The 18,071-nt window shown below is 42.2% G+C and overlaps 1 protein-coding gene across 2 annotated transcripts in view; it reads left to right on the plus strand.

Moving 5' to 3' along the window:
- Positions 1 to 18,071, plus strand: part of RPL3L (ribosomal protein L3 like) — a 32,948-nt gene that overhangs the window by 5,120 nt on the left and 9,757 nt on the right. For both annotated transcript variants that reach the window (XM_029577576.1, XM_029577577.1), the window contains exons 3-6: positions 7,654 to 7,822; positions 13,910 to 14,045; positions 16,938 to 17,124; positions 17,370 to 17,530. In XM_029577576.1, coding sequence (XP_029433436.1) covers positions 7,654 to 7,822; positions 13,910 to 14,045; positions 16,938 to 17,124; positions 17,370 to 17,530 — 653 coding nt within the window. The remainder of the gene's footprint in view (positions 1 to 7,653; positions 7,823 to 13,909; positions 14,046 to 16,937; positions 17,125 to 17,369; positions 17,531 to 18,071) is intronic.

The following is an 18,071-nucleotide window of genomic DNA, read 5'->3' on the forward strand; positions in this document are numbered from 1 at the left end:
AAAATGGTAGCGAGAAATGTGGGGGTTTACTTCGACTCTAATTTATCTTTTAAACCACACATACAGCATGTGGGAAGGCAGCGTTCTTTCAGCTTAAAATGCTGAGACCCCTGAAATACAAACAGTAGTGCAAAGTGTAATCTTTGGTCAGCTTGATTACTGCAACAGCTTTTAGGCTCCCATATAAATTGCTATCTGCACTCCAAATAAGAACATAAGACTTCCCATGCTGGGTCAGACCAAGGGTCCATCAAGCCCAACATCCTGTGTCCAACAGTGGCCAATCCAGGCCATAAGAACCTGGCAAGTACCCAAACATTAAATAGATCACAAGCTTCTATTCCTTATTGATTAATAGCCATTAATGGACTTCTCCTCTAGGAACTTATCCAAACCTTTTTTAAACCCAGCTACACTAACTGCCATAACCACTTCCTCTGACAGTGAATTCCAGAGCTTTATTGTGCATTGAGTGAAAAAGAACTTTCTTTGATTTCTTTTAAATGTGCTACTTGCTAACTTCATGGAGTGCCCCCTAATTCTTTTATTATCCGAAAGAGTAAATAACTGATTCACATCTACCCGTTCTAGACCTCTCATGATTTTAAACACCTCTATCATATCCCTCCTCAGTCGTCTCTTCTCCAAGCTGAACAGCCCTAACCTCTTCAGCCTTTCCTCATGGGGAGTTGTTCCATCCCCTTTATCATTTTGGTCGCCCTTCTCTGTACCTTCTCCATCGCAACTATATCTTTTTTGAGATGCGGCGACCAGAATTGTACACAGTATTCAAGGTGCAGTCTCACCATGGAGCGATACAGAGGCATTATGACATTTTCCGTTTTATTCACCATTCCCTTTCTAATAATTCCCAACATTCTGTTGCTTTTTTGACCGCCACAGCACACTGAGCCGACGATTTCAATGTGTTATCCACTATTTATTTAATTTATTTATTTAACACTTTTTCTATACCGACCTTCATGGTAGAGACCATATCAGGTCGGTTCACATCGAATAGGGGAACTGAACCAAGAACAGTAACCAAAACAAAAGGTTGAACATGAAAAAGCAAAGTTACATTTAACAGGGAAATTAAACTTGGAGGCATAGACTGCTGGAAGGAAGGAAAGGCTAGAGATAGCGGAGAAATTATTAGTATAAACAGAGCAGTCAGGAGGCTCTTATTCTGGGCTTAGGGGTAAAATGGAAATCCATTGCTCCTAAAGGAAGTTCTGTCGACTATTGTGTGTCATGGGTATCTGAGAAGGCTTGGCGGAAAAGCCAGGTCTTAAGTTTGTTCTTGAATGTTGGTAGGCAGGGCTCCATTCTGAGGTCAGCTGGGATGTTGTTCCAGATAGTTGGGCCTGCTGTTGAAAAGGATCGGTCTTTAGTTGAGATGAGGCGTGTGGCTTTTGTAGGTGGGGTCTGTAGGGTTCCTTTATATATTTCTCTAGTCGGTCTGTTGGTGAGGTGGAAATTGAGGGGGAATTCGAGGTCCAGATGCAAGTGATTGTAGATGACTTTGTGGATTAAAGTGAGAGATTTGTGGAGGATTCTGTACTTCACTGGGAGCCAGTGTAGGTTACGTAGGATGGGAGATATGTGTTCTCCCCGGTTTGTGTTAGTCAAGATTCTTGCGGCAGCGTTCTGTATCAACTGTAGCGGCTTGGTGGTGGAGCTGGGGAGTCCCAAGAGGAGTGCACTGCAGTAGTCGATTTTAGCAAATATCAAGGCTTGCAGGACTGTTCTGAAGTCGTGGAAAAAAAGTAGGGGTTTGAGTCTTTTTAGGACTTGAAGCCTGTAGAAACAATCTTTGGTTGTGGTGTTGATCATTTTCTTGAGGTTTAAGCGGTTGTCTAGTAACACCCCGAGATCTCGTACGTGGGTATGCATGAGCTGGGTGTTAAGGATGGTCTGTGGGAGTGGGTTGTCTTGGTTAGAGGAGATGAGGAGGAGTTCGGTCTTGGATGTGTTAAGGACCAAGTTGAGGCTGTTAAGAAGGCTGGTGATCCGATTTAGGCAATTGTTCCAGAGTGAGAGTGATTTTGCGATGGATTCTGTTATCGGAATCAAAATCTGCACGTCATCTGCATACAGAAAATGAATAAGGTTAAGGTCTGTTAGAAGCTGACAGAGTGGGAGGAGGTATATATTAAAGAGAGTGGGTGATAACGATGATCCTTGGGGTACTCCGAGTGAGGACCTTGTTGAAGGAGATTCTTTATTATTTATTTTAACTTTGTAACTTCTGTTACTAAGGAAAGACGTGAACCAACTGAGGGCTGAACCTGATATACCTATTTCTGCTAGGAGAGTCAGAAGGATGGTGTGGTTGACGGTGTCGAAGGCTGCCGAGATGTCCAATAGAACTAGAAGGAAGGAATGGCCCTTGTCTAATCCCAGAATGATATGGTCTGTTAAGGAAATGAGGAGTGTTTCTGTATTGCGAGATTTGCAGAATCCGTATTGGGAAGGGAATAGAATGTTGTGATCCTCTAGATATTCTGATAGCTGAGTGTTAACCAGTTTCTCTGTAAGTTTGGCTAAGAATGGTAGATTTGAGATGGGGCGGAAGTTAGCAGGTTCTTTGGGGTCTAAGTTATGCTTCTTGAGGAGGGGTTTAAGGGAAGCGGATTTTAAGCTATCTGGGTATCTCCCTTGTGCTAATGAGCAGTTTATAATATTAGCTAGAGGTCCTGCAATCATGTTTGGAATCAGTAGCAGGAGTTTGGATGGTATATTGTCTGCTGGATGGCTAGATGGTTTCTGTTTCTTGAGGAGAGATTCAATCTCCCCGGGAGATGTCAGATCGAAGTTGTCGAGCTTGATTCCAGTATGGGAGTGAGTGGTGGAGAATGTAGAGTATGTGGTGGTGTTGGTTGGTAGGAGAGCCAGGGTATTTGTGATCTTCTGTTGAAAGAAAGAAGCAAGTTCATTGGCCTTGGATTGTGCTAGATCATCAGGTATCGTTGGTGGGGATGACTTTGTGATTTGTGACACATAAGAGAAAAGTGCCTTGGCGTCATATTGGAGGTTGTGGATTTTACTTGCATAGTATTCTCTTTTTGACTTTAGGATTGAGGTCCTATAATGGTGTAGGGTTCCTTTGTAAGATGAGAGTGTGACAGAGTTGGGGGCTTTGCGCCATCTATTTTCTTTGTGGCGAAGGATTTGTTTCATCCATATTAGCTCCGTGGAGAACCATGGTTGTTTTCCTTTCTTTTCAAGGTTTATTGTTTTGGAGACTGCAGGGCATATCTTGTTAGCCACTGCTTCCGTGATGTTGTGCCATGAAAGAACTGCCGATTCAGAGTTGGATAAGTCCAGGATGCCTAGATCTCTTTCCTGGGTGGTAGCTCCTAATATGGAACCTAACATTGTGTAACTATAGCATGAGTTATTTTTCCCTATATACATCACCTTGCATTTATCCACATTAAATTTCATCTGCCATTTGGAAGCCCAATCTTCCAATCTCACAAGGTCTTCCTGCAATTTATCACAATTTGGTTGTGATTTAACTACTCTGCATAATTTTGTGTCATCAGCAAATTTGATAACCTCACTCATCGTATTCCTTTCCAGATCATTTATAAATATATTGAAAAGCACTGGTCCAAGTACAGATCCCTGAGGCACTCCACTGTTTACCCTTTTCCACTGAGAAAATTGACCATTTAATCCTACTCTCTGTTTCCTGTCTTTTAGCCAGTTTGCAATCCAAAAAAGGACATCACCTCCTATCCCATTACTTTTTAGTTTTCTTAGAAGCCTCTCATGTGGGCCTTTGTCAAACACCTTCTGAAAATCCAAATACACCACATCTACCTTTGTCCACATGTTTATTTACCCCTTCAAAAAATGTAGGAGATTTGTGAGGCAAGACTTCCCTTGGGTAAATCCATGCTGTCTGTGTCCCATTAAACCATGTCTATCTAAACATTTTATGATTTTATTATTTATAAAAGTTTCCATGATTTTTCCCAGCACTGAAATCAGGCTCACTGGTCTATAGTTTCCCGAATCACCCCTGGATCCCTTTTTAAATATCGGAGTTACATTTTCCATCTTCCAGTCTTCAGGTACATCGGATGATTTCAATGATTGGTTACACATTTTTAGTAATAGATCGCAAATTTCATTTTTGAGTTCTTCAGACCCCTGGGGGGTATACCATCCGGTCCAGGTAATTTATTACTCTTCAGTTTATCAATCTGGCCCACTACATCTACCAGGTTCACCTTGTTTTGGTTCATTTCATCTGAATCATCACCCTTGAAAACCGTCTCTCCAACATCCTCTTCAGTAAACATCGAAACAAAGAATTTGTTTAGTCTTTCCGCGATGGCCTTATTTTCTCTAAGTGCCCCTTTAAATTGTCTAAACCTTTTTTAAACGCAGTTACACAAATAGCTTTCACCACATCTTCTGGCAGTGAATTCCAGAGCTTAATTATATGTTAATTAAAAAAACATTTTCTCTTATTAGTTTTCAGTGTATTACCTAGTAAATTCATTGTGTGACCCCTGGTCTTTGTACTTAACATTTACTCATCCCACACCACTTATTATTTTATAGACCTTTCTCATATCTCCCCTCAGCCGTCTCGTCTCCAAGATGAAGAATCCTAACCTCTTCAGCTTTTCTTCATGAGGGAATTGTTCCATCCCCTTTATCATCTTTATTACCCTTCTCTGCACCTTTTCTAATTCTGTTATATCTTTCTTGAGATGTGGTGACCAGAACTGCACACAATACTCAAGATGAGGCTGCACCATGGAGCGAAACAGAGGCATTAGGATATTCTCGGTTTTATTCTCCATTCCTTTCCTAATAATCCCCCGCATGCTATTTGCTTTCTTGGCTGCTGCTGCACATTGAGCTGAGGATTTCAACTTATTATCAATAAGAACATAAGAAACATAAGAAATTTCCAATGCTGGGTCAGACCAAGGGTCCATCAAGCCCAGCATCCTGTTTCCAACAGAGGCCAAACCAGGCCACAAGAACCTGGCAATAACCCAAACACTAAGAAGATCCCATGTTACTGATGCAATTAATAGCAGTGGCTATTCCCTAAGTCAACTTGATTAATAGTAGTTAATGGATTTCTCCTCCAAGAATTTATCCAAACCTTTTTTGAACCCAGCTACACTAACTGCACTAACCACATCCTCTGGCAACAAATTCCAGAGCTTTATTGTGCGTTGAGTGAAAAAACATTTTCTCCGATTAGTCTTAAATGTGCTACTTGTTAACTTCATGGAATGCCCCCTAGTCCTTCTATTATCCGAAAGTGTAAATAACCGATTCACATCTACTCGTTCAAGACCTCTCATGATCTTTAAAGACCTCTATCATATCCCCCCTCAGCCGTCTCTTCTCCAAGCTGAACAGCCCTAGCCTCTTCAGCCTTTCCTCATAGGGGAGCTTTTCCATCCCCTTTATCATTTTGGTTGACAACACCTAGATCCTTTTCCTGAGTGGAACCTTGCATTGTGTAGCTATAATTTGGGTTTCTCTTCCCTAAATGCATCACTTTGCACTTGTGCACATTAAATTTCCTGCTGTGGCTAGGCTGATTTTTGGGAGGAAATGACAAGAACATATTACTCCTGTGTTGCATCATCTTCACTGCTTACCCATGAAGGGAGCGGTTCAAGTTGTTACTGCTATGGCTTTGGTATTTATATTCTGAGGATTTTTGCTCAGTAGGAAATAAATTGAAGCCTTATGTGCCCATATATGCTCTACGGTCCAGCCCTACAAAATTGTTAAATGTTCCAGCTCTTAAGGATTATAGATTACAACAAACACAGGCCCATAATTATGAAAGGCGTTAGCAGCTATCCTGAGGGATGAGAGGGACTTCAAGTCTTTTAGAAAGCAATTGAAGACTTTGTTTTTTAATGAAGCATATAAGTCATGCAATTGTTTTATGTGTTTGTAGTGTTTGATTTTAAATATTGTTATGTTAATAGTCATATATTATATTATTGTGAATGTTTGAGATGTAATCTGCCTAGAACCACAAGGTGGAACAAAGCAGTTTTGAATACACAGCTACAGGCAGCGTTTCAGCCTGGCATTGCTTCTTCAGCAGTCTGCTAACATTAGAGAGCTGGCAGCACACACGTGAGAGTAAAGACCCAAGCCACTTCCTGTGTGCATGCAGACTTGGCATAAGGAAATGTGGGGGAGAAAATGAGGCAGTGCCCCCTAATGGCCATTTGCAACCCTGCAGCAGAAAAGGGCAGTTCCCGGAGGGCTGGAGGAAACGGTGAATGAACCTTTCTCCCGTAGAGGCGAATGTGTCTGTAATATATTTTTAGGGTTTACATTTGCATAAATTGTAACAAAGGCAGGCATATTTATCATTACCTTGTGTGTGACTCTGCTCACCATGGACACATAGAAAGGCTTGGGCTAAATCTAAATAAAATAAAATAAATAAAACATCTCTTGCAGCTGGAGACATTGCAAGCAGATGGTCAGTGAACAAAAAACAATTCAGTAATTCTGCTGTTAAATGTCAAACCATTTGAATATTTATTTCTGAGACAAACATGGTTGTCTGACTGTGTCAGTAACAAAAACTAGGAGTGTCCCCCCAGAAAAGTAAATCAAAAGTACTCATTAAAAAGAAACTCACATCTAGTGCAACACTGAAGCCGCTGTGCGGAGACCATGTTCATGCAAGCTAAACTGAAATCCCCTTCAATAAATAAACAGCCCCCATAAAACTAGAATAAGTGTGTCGGTAAAAATGCAGTTACAAAGAGCAATTCAATCATTCACATTTTGTTCAGTGTTAAAAGTTCACCATGAAACACTCCCTGCAGAAAAACAGTTCCAAAGAACAATTCAAATACGAAAGGTTCACATGAGAACTTGAGCTAGTTTTCTGCAGGACACTCCTAGTTTTTATTACTATTATTGGTTTTTAAGTCTCCTTATATTTTGAAGTTTTGCTGCTGACTTTTATTTTTATTGTATGAATGTGTCCCCCTAATGAGTCAGTGAGGGATGTCTGTTATGATACAATAGATGTCATCACTGTGTCCCTCTAACGAGTCAGTGAGTGATGTCTGTTACGATACAATAGATGTCATCACTGTGTCCCCCTAATGAGTCCGTGCGGGATGTTTGTTACGATACAATAGATGTCATCACTGTGTCCCCCTAATGAGTCCATGCGGGATGTTTGTTACGATACAATAGATGTCATCACATACAGTTGGAGCAACAGAGGACCAACACATCAAATATCATGTTTATTTATTTTATTTATTTATTTAATTTCTTTTACTATACCGATGCTCAAGACTAGGTCTTATCGTACCGGTTTACAATGTAACTGAGGGGAAACCAATTAACATCAAGGTAGAAAGTAAAGTTACATTAAACAGGGAGCGTAAAACCTGGGCAATGGAAGACAGTACAGAATTTAAACTAAGAAACAATTAGAGAGAGATAAATATATAATCAACAAATTTGCATACTGATCTACTGCGAATTGGGCTTCGTTAATACGATTTTTACCGGCTAACTACAAACGCTTGACAAGATATAAAATCTTTCTGTTTTGTAGGGACCCTTCCAAAAATGTTTTAATATTTGTTCTGTTTCTTTTGATTTTGTGGGTCCCAGAGATTTCCAAACGGGAAGAGGTGGAGGCTGTTACCATTATTGAAACCCCACCTATGGTAGTGGTTGGGATTGTGGGATACGTGGAGACTCCCCGGGGACTTCGAGCTTTGAAGACCATTTACGCAGAGCACATCAGTGATGAGTGCAAACGCCGCTTCTACAGGAACTGGTGAGAAGTTTGCAGCTGCAAGACGTCTGTGTGCAGAAAAAGAGAAACCCATTGGAGAGGTTGACCGAGTCTGCCACATGCAGAGGGCCAGCATCACTAAAGGATATAGTTTAGTGCTTTGGGCCATGACTTTGCCTCTCCGTGACTTTGTTTGCCCAGCAGTAATTACATAGTTATACCTGTTCCCCTTCAGAAACTGTCATGCAGTATACAGGTTGTGTGCACGGCTGCACAGCTCAGAGATGAATTGTGAAGTGCATCAGGATCCCAATTTAATGAAATGGGACCTACCTATACAATACTGCTAATTTTTGTTAATGATAATCATCACCATCAGCATAACAAACTATTTATTTATTTATTTATTTAAAGGCTTTTATATACCGACGTTCATGTATTGGTACATATCACGTCGGTTTACATAGAACTAAGTTAGAAATTACATCGAACAGGAAGGAACAATTTATAGGGCTAACCTGTTTACTGCATTGCTCCTTGTTATAGACTCAAATATTTTATTTGCAGACATGGTTTATTAGTCAGAATAGGGGTGCTAACCAACCAGACTTAATTCATAGTTGTTAGGTAGCAAATTTATTCATGGCAGTATTTGTTATCTGAAAAGAAAACAGCTCCCATCTCAATCTGGCACTTCAGGTGCAATCTGAAGGCAGTTCCAGCTCCTAGCCCTCAACCTTGCAATCTGTAAGCAGTCCCAGCTCTCACACTGGACAGTCTGTAAGCAGTCCCAGCTCTCACACTGGACAGTCTGTAAGCAGTCCCAGCTCTCACACTGGCAATCTGTAAGCAGTTCCAGCTCTCACACTGGCAATCTGTAAGCAGTCCCAGCTCTCACACTGGACAGTCTGTAAGCAGTCCCAGCTCTCACACTGGACAGTCTGTAAGCAGTTCCAGCTCTCACACTGGCAATCTGTAAGCAGTCCCAGCTCTCACACTGGACAGTCTGTAAGCAGTCCCAGCTCTCACACTGGACAGTCTGTAAGCAGTCCCAGCTCTCACACTGGTAATCTGTAAGCAGTCCCAGCTCTCACACTGGACAGTCTGTAAGCAGTCCCAGCTCTCACACTGGACAGTCTGTAAGCAGTCCCAGCTCTCACACTGGTAATCTGTAAGCAGTCCCAGCTCTCACACTGGACAGTCTGTAAGCAGTCCCAGCTCTCACACTGGACAGTCTGTAAGCAGTCCCAGCTCTCACACTGGTAATCTGTAAGCAGTAACAGCTCTCACACTGGACAGTCTGTAAGCAGTCCCAGCTCTCACACTGGCAATCTGTAAGCAGTCCCAGCTCTCACACTGGACAGTCTGTAAGCAGTCCCAGCTCTCACACTGGTATTCTGTAAGCAGTCCCATCTCAGTAGTTGATATAGCTTTTGCTTAACTTTATATTTTTATTTATTTAGATTTTTATATTCCGCTTTTCACAGCACTTCAAAGCAGATTTCATTCAGACACTGTAGGTATTTCCTATCCTCAGAGGGCTTATAATCTTAAGTTTGTACCTGAGGCAATGGAGGGTAAAGTGACAGGCTACTCCTCCACTCCTGGCGCTAAACTTCCAGTTGTCCTTAGCTACTTCTTGGATACTTTCTGGGTTTCCTGGAACTCTAGCAAAGATAGATTTTTCTTCTTACTTCACACACCAAGCCAACTCCAAGTTTTTTGTCTCATGCTGCCTACCCGGAGATAGGTGTATACTATCCATGAGCTATTGAAAAGTTGTCGGGGCACATTTTTCTGCATGATTCCAGACATAAAATTCACACCTTTTGGAATGCCTATCCTACTAAAGATTTTAAAGTGTTCAGATTGTGCACATATTGGATTCTTTGTTTAACTGCTTTAGTGAGGTTTTGTCTCAGTCTTAGTTTGGACAGCATTACTTTTATATCAGTAAGCATTATAAAATGGAACCTACTCTGAAGGGAGAATGGTGTTAAGTGGAGTGCCACAAGGCTCGGTGTTGGGACCAGTTCTGTTCAATATCTTTGTGAGTGACATTGCAGAAGGAATAGAAGGTGAAGTTTGTCTATTTGCAGATGATACTAAGATCTGCAACAGAGTGGATTCACCTGAAGGAGTAGAGAGAATGAGAAGTGATTTAAGAAAGCTTGAAGAGTGGTTGAAGATTTGGCAGCTGGGATTCAATGCCAAGAAGTGCAGATTCATGCATCTGGGGTGTGGTAATCCAGAAGAGCTATATATGGTGGGGGTGAAAGACTGCTGTGCATGGAGCATGAGAGGGATCTTGGGGTGATAGATCTAACGATCTGAAGATGGCAGAGCAATGTGACAAGGCGATAGCTAAAGCCAGAATTCTGGGCTGCATAGAAAGAGGAATAACCAGGAAGAAAAAGGAGGTGATGATGCCCTTCACAGGTCCTTGGTGAGGCCTCACCTGGAGTACTGTGTTCATTTCTGGAGCCCTTATCTCAAAAGAGATAGAGACAGGATGAGGCGGTCCAGAGAAGGACAACCAAAATGGTGTGAGGTATTGGAAGACCTATGAGGAGAGGCTGAAGGTCCTAAATATGTATAAACCTGGAAGAGAGGAGGTGCAGGAGAGATAGGATACAGACCTTCAGATACTTGAAAGGTTTGAATGATGCACAATCATCTACAAACATAAGAACATAAGAAAATGCCATACTGGGTCAGACCAAGGGTCCATCAAGCCCAGCATCCTGTTTCCAACAGTGGCCAATCCAGGCCATAAGAACCTGGCAAGTACCCAAAAACTAAGTCTATTCCATGTAACCATTACTAATGGCAGTGGCTATTTTCTAAGTGAACTTAATAGCAGGAAATGGACTTCTCCTCCAAGAACTTATCCAATCCTTTTTTAAACACAGCTATACTAACTGCACTAACCACATTCTCTGGCAACAAATTCCAGAGTTTAATTGTGCGTTGAGTAAAAAAGAACTTTCTCCGATTAGTTTTAAATGTGCCCCATGCTAACTTCATGGAGTGCCCCCTAGTCTTTCTACTATCCAAAAGAGTAAATAACCGATTCACAACTACCTGTTCTAGACCTCTCATGATTTTAAACACCTCTATCATATCCCCCCCTCAGTCTAGTAGAACTAGAGGTTATGAAATGAAACTCCAGGGAGAACGACTCAGAACTAACGTCAAGAAATATTTCTTCACGGAGAGGGTGATGGATGCCTGGAATGCCCTTCCAGAGGAGGTGGTGAATACAAAAACAGTGAAAGATTTCAAAGGTGCATGGGATAAACACTGTGGATCCCTAAAGGCTAGAGGATGGGAATGAGGAAAAGAGTGCATAGGGGTAACTTGCTGGTGTGACGGTTGCTATCCTTAACCAATAAGCCTTCATACTGTTGATGCAGTTCCAACATTGCTCTCTGCTTCAATGGCAACAGGAAAAGAGGAATTGGATATATAAGTCTGAGGAACTGAGATGCAGACATAAGGGGAAAAATACAGAACTGCTTCTACGGCCAAGTCCATAAGCAAAGCACGACAAGCAGCACTGTCTGAATTTTCAGAAAGGCACATCACCCACTAAAAATGTTGTTAGCAATTAATTTTTATCGGTTATCACAAGGCTTGGGGATAACTGCAGGGAGCAGAAGTTGCTAGCCTTAAGAGAAACATGGGAGTGACCTGCATGGCGCGGCAAATATTACTACAAGAAGCTTGCTGGGCAGACTGAATGGACCATTTTGGTTCTTTTCTGCCATCATTTCTATGTTACTTTGTTAAAAACTGCCTTACTATTGGCTAATTTGTAACTAAATATAGCAGTTGGAAATATAATCCTATAAAATCTGAGAATTTTATGTTTTGAATACCAATAATGTTCATACCTGGAACTCAATCACATTTTTTCATTGGTCTAAGTACAGTATAATGTATCCTTGATTCTTGATAGATGAAAGCTGTGGTGATTGTCAGGTGAATCTACATTGTGATATCATACCCATGCTGTAATGACCAGCTAAAAACGCTGATGGAAAATCATAATGCTTTAACAACAAATTTAACAAAAAAGCAATGAGAAATGTCCCAACAATAACAGCAGCACTCCAGTCATGGTTTAGTGAACGTTACAATACTTTTCAGGTGCTCGACACTTGACCTTTGGCTTCATGTTTAAATTGATGTGTTCTACCATGGCAATTAAGTTCTAGTCAGAGAGCCTAGCTGAAGGTACCTTCAGTGAAGACTGCACAGGTAGGGTCCCTCAATTGTGGAACTCTGCCTGCAGGACTAACACTTGAAATTAACTATCAAGCCTTCCACAGGAGTCTCAAGACAATCTTGTTTTATCAAATTTCCTAACTCAGCTGTCAGAGGTTTGAACCTTTAATCATATTGCAGGTCTAATTAATATGATTTATGAGAATCATTCTTCCTGGGCTATTCAGATATTATGTTAGATGTATTCTTCTTTTATTCTCTTTATTTAGGGCCCTTACAAATTTTTATTTGATGCTCTTGTTATTTTGTTTAGACTCTCATGTTGATTATTTGGTTCACTTCAGATGAGTTTATGACTTTTTATTTGACGCTCTCGTTATTTTGTTTAGACTCTCATGTTGATTATTTGGTTCACTTCAGATGAGTTTATGACTTTTTATTTGACGCTCTCGTTATTTTGTTTAGACTCTCATGTTGATTATTTGGTTCACTTCAGATGAGTTTATGATTTTTTATTTGACGCTCTCGTTATTTTTAGACTCTCATGTTGATTATTTGGTTCGCTTCAGATGAGTTTATGACTTTTTATTTGACGCTCTCGTTATTTTGTTTAGACTCTCATGTTGATTATTTGGTTCACTTCAGATGAGTTTATGACTTTTTATTTGACGCTCTCGTTATTTTGTTTAGACTCTCATGTTGATTATTTGGTTCGCTTCAGATGAGTTTATGACTTTTTATTTGACGCTCTCGTTATTTTGTTTAGACTCTCATGTTGATTATTTGGTTCACTTCAGATGAGTTTATGACTATTTGACGTTCTCGTTATTTTGTTTAGACTCTCGTGTTGATTATTTGGTTCGCTTCAGATGAGTTTATGACTTTTTATTTGACACTCTCGTTATTTTGTTTAGACTCTCATGTTGATTATTTGGTTCGCTTCAGATGAGTTTATGACTTTTTATTTGACACTCTCGTTATTTTGTTTAGACTCTCATGTTGATTATTTGGTTCGCTTCAGATGAGTTTATGACTTTTTATTTGACGCTCTCATTGATTATTTGGTTCGCTTCAGATGAGTTTTCCTTACATCTATTATCTAGTATCCTTGTTTTATTTTCTGTGTTGACTGTGGTCTTGTTTTAACTTATCTTGTGGTTGTGTAACATGGTTTGGGTTACACGGTGTATTGTTTCTATCTGTACAGCATGTCTGTGTAACTTGTTCTGTGCAACGTAATGTATTTTTGTAATATTGACTACTATCTGCAAGTTTGTATTTGTATTGGTTTTGTTTTATTATATTAGCAGAACAGGATTCTAACCCCTGAAAGGTGGATAATATGCAAATTAAATATCTTTTCATTAGGCCCAACAGTGCTCCTTTTTCTTTTTGCTCCCAGCTCGGTGAGAACCAGTGCTGAGGTACTGATGCCACAGTTATCCTGGGATCTTCCCCTTACTTTCATAGATGCTCCCTTCCACTGCTTCTCCTCTGATGATTGCAGTAATGTTCCTGAGACCGAGAGCCATGCGCCAGGGTTCCTTTTGGGACTCGGTATCATGGCTCCCTCCCTTCCCCCAAGAGCTATGAATGGGACGAACCAGGGTCCTTCCGCATCAATATTTGTTGTAATTGTCACCTGCAGCACTGTCTGTTGTGTCTTCCTGCTGTATTTTCTTACCCATAAAACTGTACTTGGCAGTATGAATCATCATGGACATATCAAAGGCTGATAATAGTTGATAAGATGTGATGGTTTGGTGCCAGGTGGCACTGCTTTCTGAATGGGAAGCAAAGGGCGAGGGGAGACTGGGCCACGACAGTGTACAGAACAGATAGATTAAGTCTGGCAGGGTCTATAAGCCTTTACATTTGTAATTATTTCTGTTAATTTAGGCATAAGAGCAAGAAGAAGGCCTTCACCAAATACTGCAAGAAATGGCAGGACCAGGAGGGGAAGAAACAGCTGGAAAAAGATTTTCAAGCAATGAAAAAATACTGCATAGTTATTCGTGTCATTGTTCACACTCAGGTGAGAAGGAGAAAAGAGAGATGTAACAACAAGTGTGCAAGAGACGTAACCCCACAGGGGACAGAGATAGCCTGCTGAGGCAGAGGCAACATGGAAACAGGATGGCAGCAAAAGGCCGAATAGTCCAGCTAGTCAGCCAGACTGCCCCACTGCCCATCACGTCCTCAGACATGTGCTGTATCTAGCCCAGGATTTCTTGAATGCAGATACTGTTTTTGTCTCTACCATCTCCACTCTGTAAAGAAAGTTTTCTTAAGATTACTCCCGAGTCTCCCCCCTTTCACCCTCATCTCGTGACCCCTCATTCTAGAGTTTCTTTTCTATTGAAAAAGGCTCACTCACCTCCTGTGCATGGAAACCTTTCAGATATTTGAATGTCTCTCTCAGATCTCCCTATCTCACCTTTCCTCTAGGGGTGTACATGTTTAGATCTTTAAGTCTACCCCCATATACTTTACAGCAAAGACCACTGACCATTTTACTGTCTCTTTATCCACCTGTTTGGTCACCTTGAGATCATCAGATACAATCACCCCCAGATCCCGCTCTTTCTTTGTGCTTAGAAGAATTTCAGGGCTGATACTGTACTTTTCCCTTGAGATTTTGCATCCTAAATACATTTCCCTCCATTTTCTTTACATTAAATCATAGCTGCCATAGCTTAGACCATTTCTTGAGCTTTGCTAGATCCCTTCTCATGTTTTCCACACCTTCCTGGCTGTCCACCCCATTACAGATTTTGGTATGTAATCTTACAGAAAATGATAGGGGAGGGAGGGAAGCGGTTTTTCCACGCGTGTGCAGCTTCTCCCCACTGATGCGAGCTCCACTGCACACTGCAGAACTTGGGAGGATACCACGAGTCCGCCCGCTGACGCTGTCCCCCTCTCGGGTGCTCACAGGATTGGGATGGATGGTTACAAAGCCTTTTAGAAATGCACATTGGACCGGGCCTGTAGCCTCGGATGTATCCCATCCGGCCCCATCGCCTTCTCTAATTTAGGTTTACTTTGCTCCTCACAAACACAGTGCTCTGAAAATCGATTGAGGTTTCCCTCACTTCCTATCTTATTTGTGTTCATTTTATGTGATCTTACTTCCGACCCCTCTGTGGTGAACACTGAAGAGAAATATTTGTTAAGCAATTTTGCTTTATTCTTCTCATCTGCTACACATTCCTCCCCTTCACCTCTGAGGCTCTCAATGCCACTTTTCAGCTTCCTTCTGTCATTAACAGATCTAAAAAAAAGATCTCGTTCCCCTGTTTTACCAGTTTTGCTATTTTTTTCTTCCATTTGAACTTTTGCATTCCTGACTGCTTTCCCAGCTTCTCTTAGCTTTCCCAGGTTTTGTCGTTTGTCTTCATCTCTCTGTGATCTCTTGTAGTTTATGAATGTGAACCTTTCCTCCCTGACCTTTTCGGGTAAGGGAGGAAAATCCCTGCCCTTAGGATTTTGCCTTTCAGCTTTGCCCACTGCTGCTCTGCTCCCCTTAGATTTTCGCATCCAGCTCCTCCAATGTAACAAATCTAATTTTCCTGAAGTCTTTGAATGACCCTCACCTTTGACTACACCTTCATCTCTTGCGCTCTAATACTGAACCACACCATCCAGTGAAAACTGGATCCCAGATGATCCTCCACCACAGCATCGGAGATACTCGTCCCGTAGCAGGAAGAGGGAAGAGACAGCAGCTGAAAAAGAAGCCCCAGCGAGGCCCGGCGATGGTAATCCTGTATCACAGGCCCCCCTCTGCACCCCCAGGCAACACAACCCACTCCTTCTCTCCATTCCCAGCCGCCCACAGTGACCCCAGCTGTAGAGGAAGCAGCCTGCTATACTAAAGGGATTTCCCATTGCTGATTACACCTGGCTGTTACTAATCACAGTGCTGAAGTCCATCTCAAATCTTCTCTTCCTGTAGTTGCAGCCCATGTTATGGCTTGAGTTCGTTATCCCCCAAAATGTTTAGGTTTACAGTAGCTGATCATAATTAAAACTGAAGAAGAGGCACTTTGCTTGTCTGCAGTGATATCTCAGGGGCACCACAGTTCTGCCCTCAGGGCTTCACTGATGCTTTGCTTCTAATATTAGAATATGATTTCATTGTGGTCAGAAAAAGGCATGAGTTAATCTTTCCAGAGGCAGTGCCCAGCTCACAGGATCGGGATGGCTGCTTCCAGAGCAACAGTCAGGGGGGGGTGGCTCACCTGAAATTAGCAACCAGTTTCAAATGACAGAGTGAGAGTAACTGGGATAGCCTTGGGCGCGCCCCTGAGCTGCAGACTCCTAACTTCCATGGCGGTCTACAGAGAGGTCAGGGTGGCTCCACCGAACGCCTCTGACCCAAATTTAGAGGTGCAAGTCAGATGAAACGATCACTTTGCAGGTAATTTTCAAAAGGATTTACGTGCGTGAATGGACTTTTGAAAATTGCCACTTTTACATGTGTAACTCCTTTGAAAATTTACTCCTTGGTGTTTGAGGTTGGACTTGCCAGCGGAGGGAGAGTGAAAACAGAAGAGTCTCTTAGTTATAAATGATCCAGTGACCCTACACAGAGGCTCGTCCTCTGCCGCGCTGTTCTGTTCTTTCTAGGAGATTTATCACTGGCTAGACAGAGAAGGCCGGGCAAGTTTGCAACTCCAAAGTATAAAGAACACTTTCCACTAGGCCTGGTTTTATAAACAACCATCTCTAAATACTTCTAGCGACAAAAATCAGGGAAAATGCCAAAATGCTCAGAGAAAGGAGATTAAAAACCAGATTTTTTTTAAAGTGACCCACGGGACTCTGACTCTGTTCTATGGCGTGCGAGGTTTTCTGTAATAAGGGGCTGCTCCGCTGGGTGCTGTGTGTCTCGTTTCTTAGCTTCCTCCTTCTGTCTGTGTAGATGAAGCTTCTGCCTTTCCGTCAAAAGAAAGCCCATGTCATGGAGATCCAGCTGAACGGGGGCACCGTGGCAGAGAAAATAGATTGGGCCCACGAGAAGCTGGAGAAGCAGGTCCCGGTCCACACTGTCTTCTCCCAGAATGAAATGATTGACGTGATCGGGGTTACCAAGGGCAAAGGGATGAAAGGTAAGTGCAAGGAATCCGCCGTGTCCGGTCACGTGGAAGCAAATCGCCACTTCCCATGCGGCTGTAATGGCTCTGCTGCTGCACCCACACAGAGAAGGTTGACCCTTGGGTCTAAAACCATTGCCCATCTGGCAGTACAGGAAGCTGGAAACTCAAGCGTGAAAGTGTGAGATAGTTCCTGGCGTAGCATTACTTGTCTTTTCTTGTTTTCTTTTTCTCTTCCCTCTCTCCACTCCCCTTTTCAGGAGTTACTTCTCGCTGGCACACCAAGAAGCTTCCTAGAAAGACGCACAAGGGGCTGCGTAAAGTTGCCTGCATTGGAGCCTGGCATCCGGCCCGGGTTGCTTATTCCATTGCCCGTGCTGGCCAGAAGGGCTACCACCATCGCACTGAGATCAACAAGAAGGTACCGTGCAAAACCAGCTCCTCTTTGCTTGAGGGTTGGGGACTTTCATTCCAACTTTGGGACATTATTGTTCACCTCTTGACTACACGAAGAAGCCGACTTGCAGGGATCACAGCCGTGGCTAAGGGGAAAACCAAACAAGAAAGGAACATTGACTGAATAGTACAGATTTGGTCATGTGATCGAGTACAGCCAATCATATTAATTGTTTATGTCCACAGTTCTAAAGATGTTTCATAGGTATCAGGTTGGCTTTAATGCTTGGAAATCCCATAGGCTGGACCTCTTGCTCGTGGACATGATGGCACTATCACCCCTCACCAGGTCACTGCTGCAAAACCTGGATTGTTACTGGCAGTGCCCGTCCTTCCTCTCCCAGAGCGGAAGGAACTCAATCTCAAGGTTTCTGATGTCTCCACAAACTATTGCCGTCCCATTCCCTACTCCTTCTTCTGTTCCAGCATAACCAGATCCTCTCTGAGCATGTCCCTGCTGTATCCACTGAATAAGAGTCGTTAGGGATTATAAAACAATCCTTGAT

This window comes from Rhinatrema bivittatum, chromosome 14 (genome assembly GCF_901001135.1).
Source record: "Rhinatrema bivittatum chromosome 14, aRhiBiv1.1, whole genome shotgun sequence".
Classification (NCBI taxonomy): domain Eukaryota; kingdom Metazoa; phylum Chordata; class Amphibia; order Gymnophiona; family Rhinatrematidae; genus Rhinatrema; species Rhinatrema bivittatum.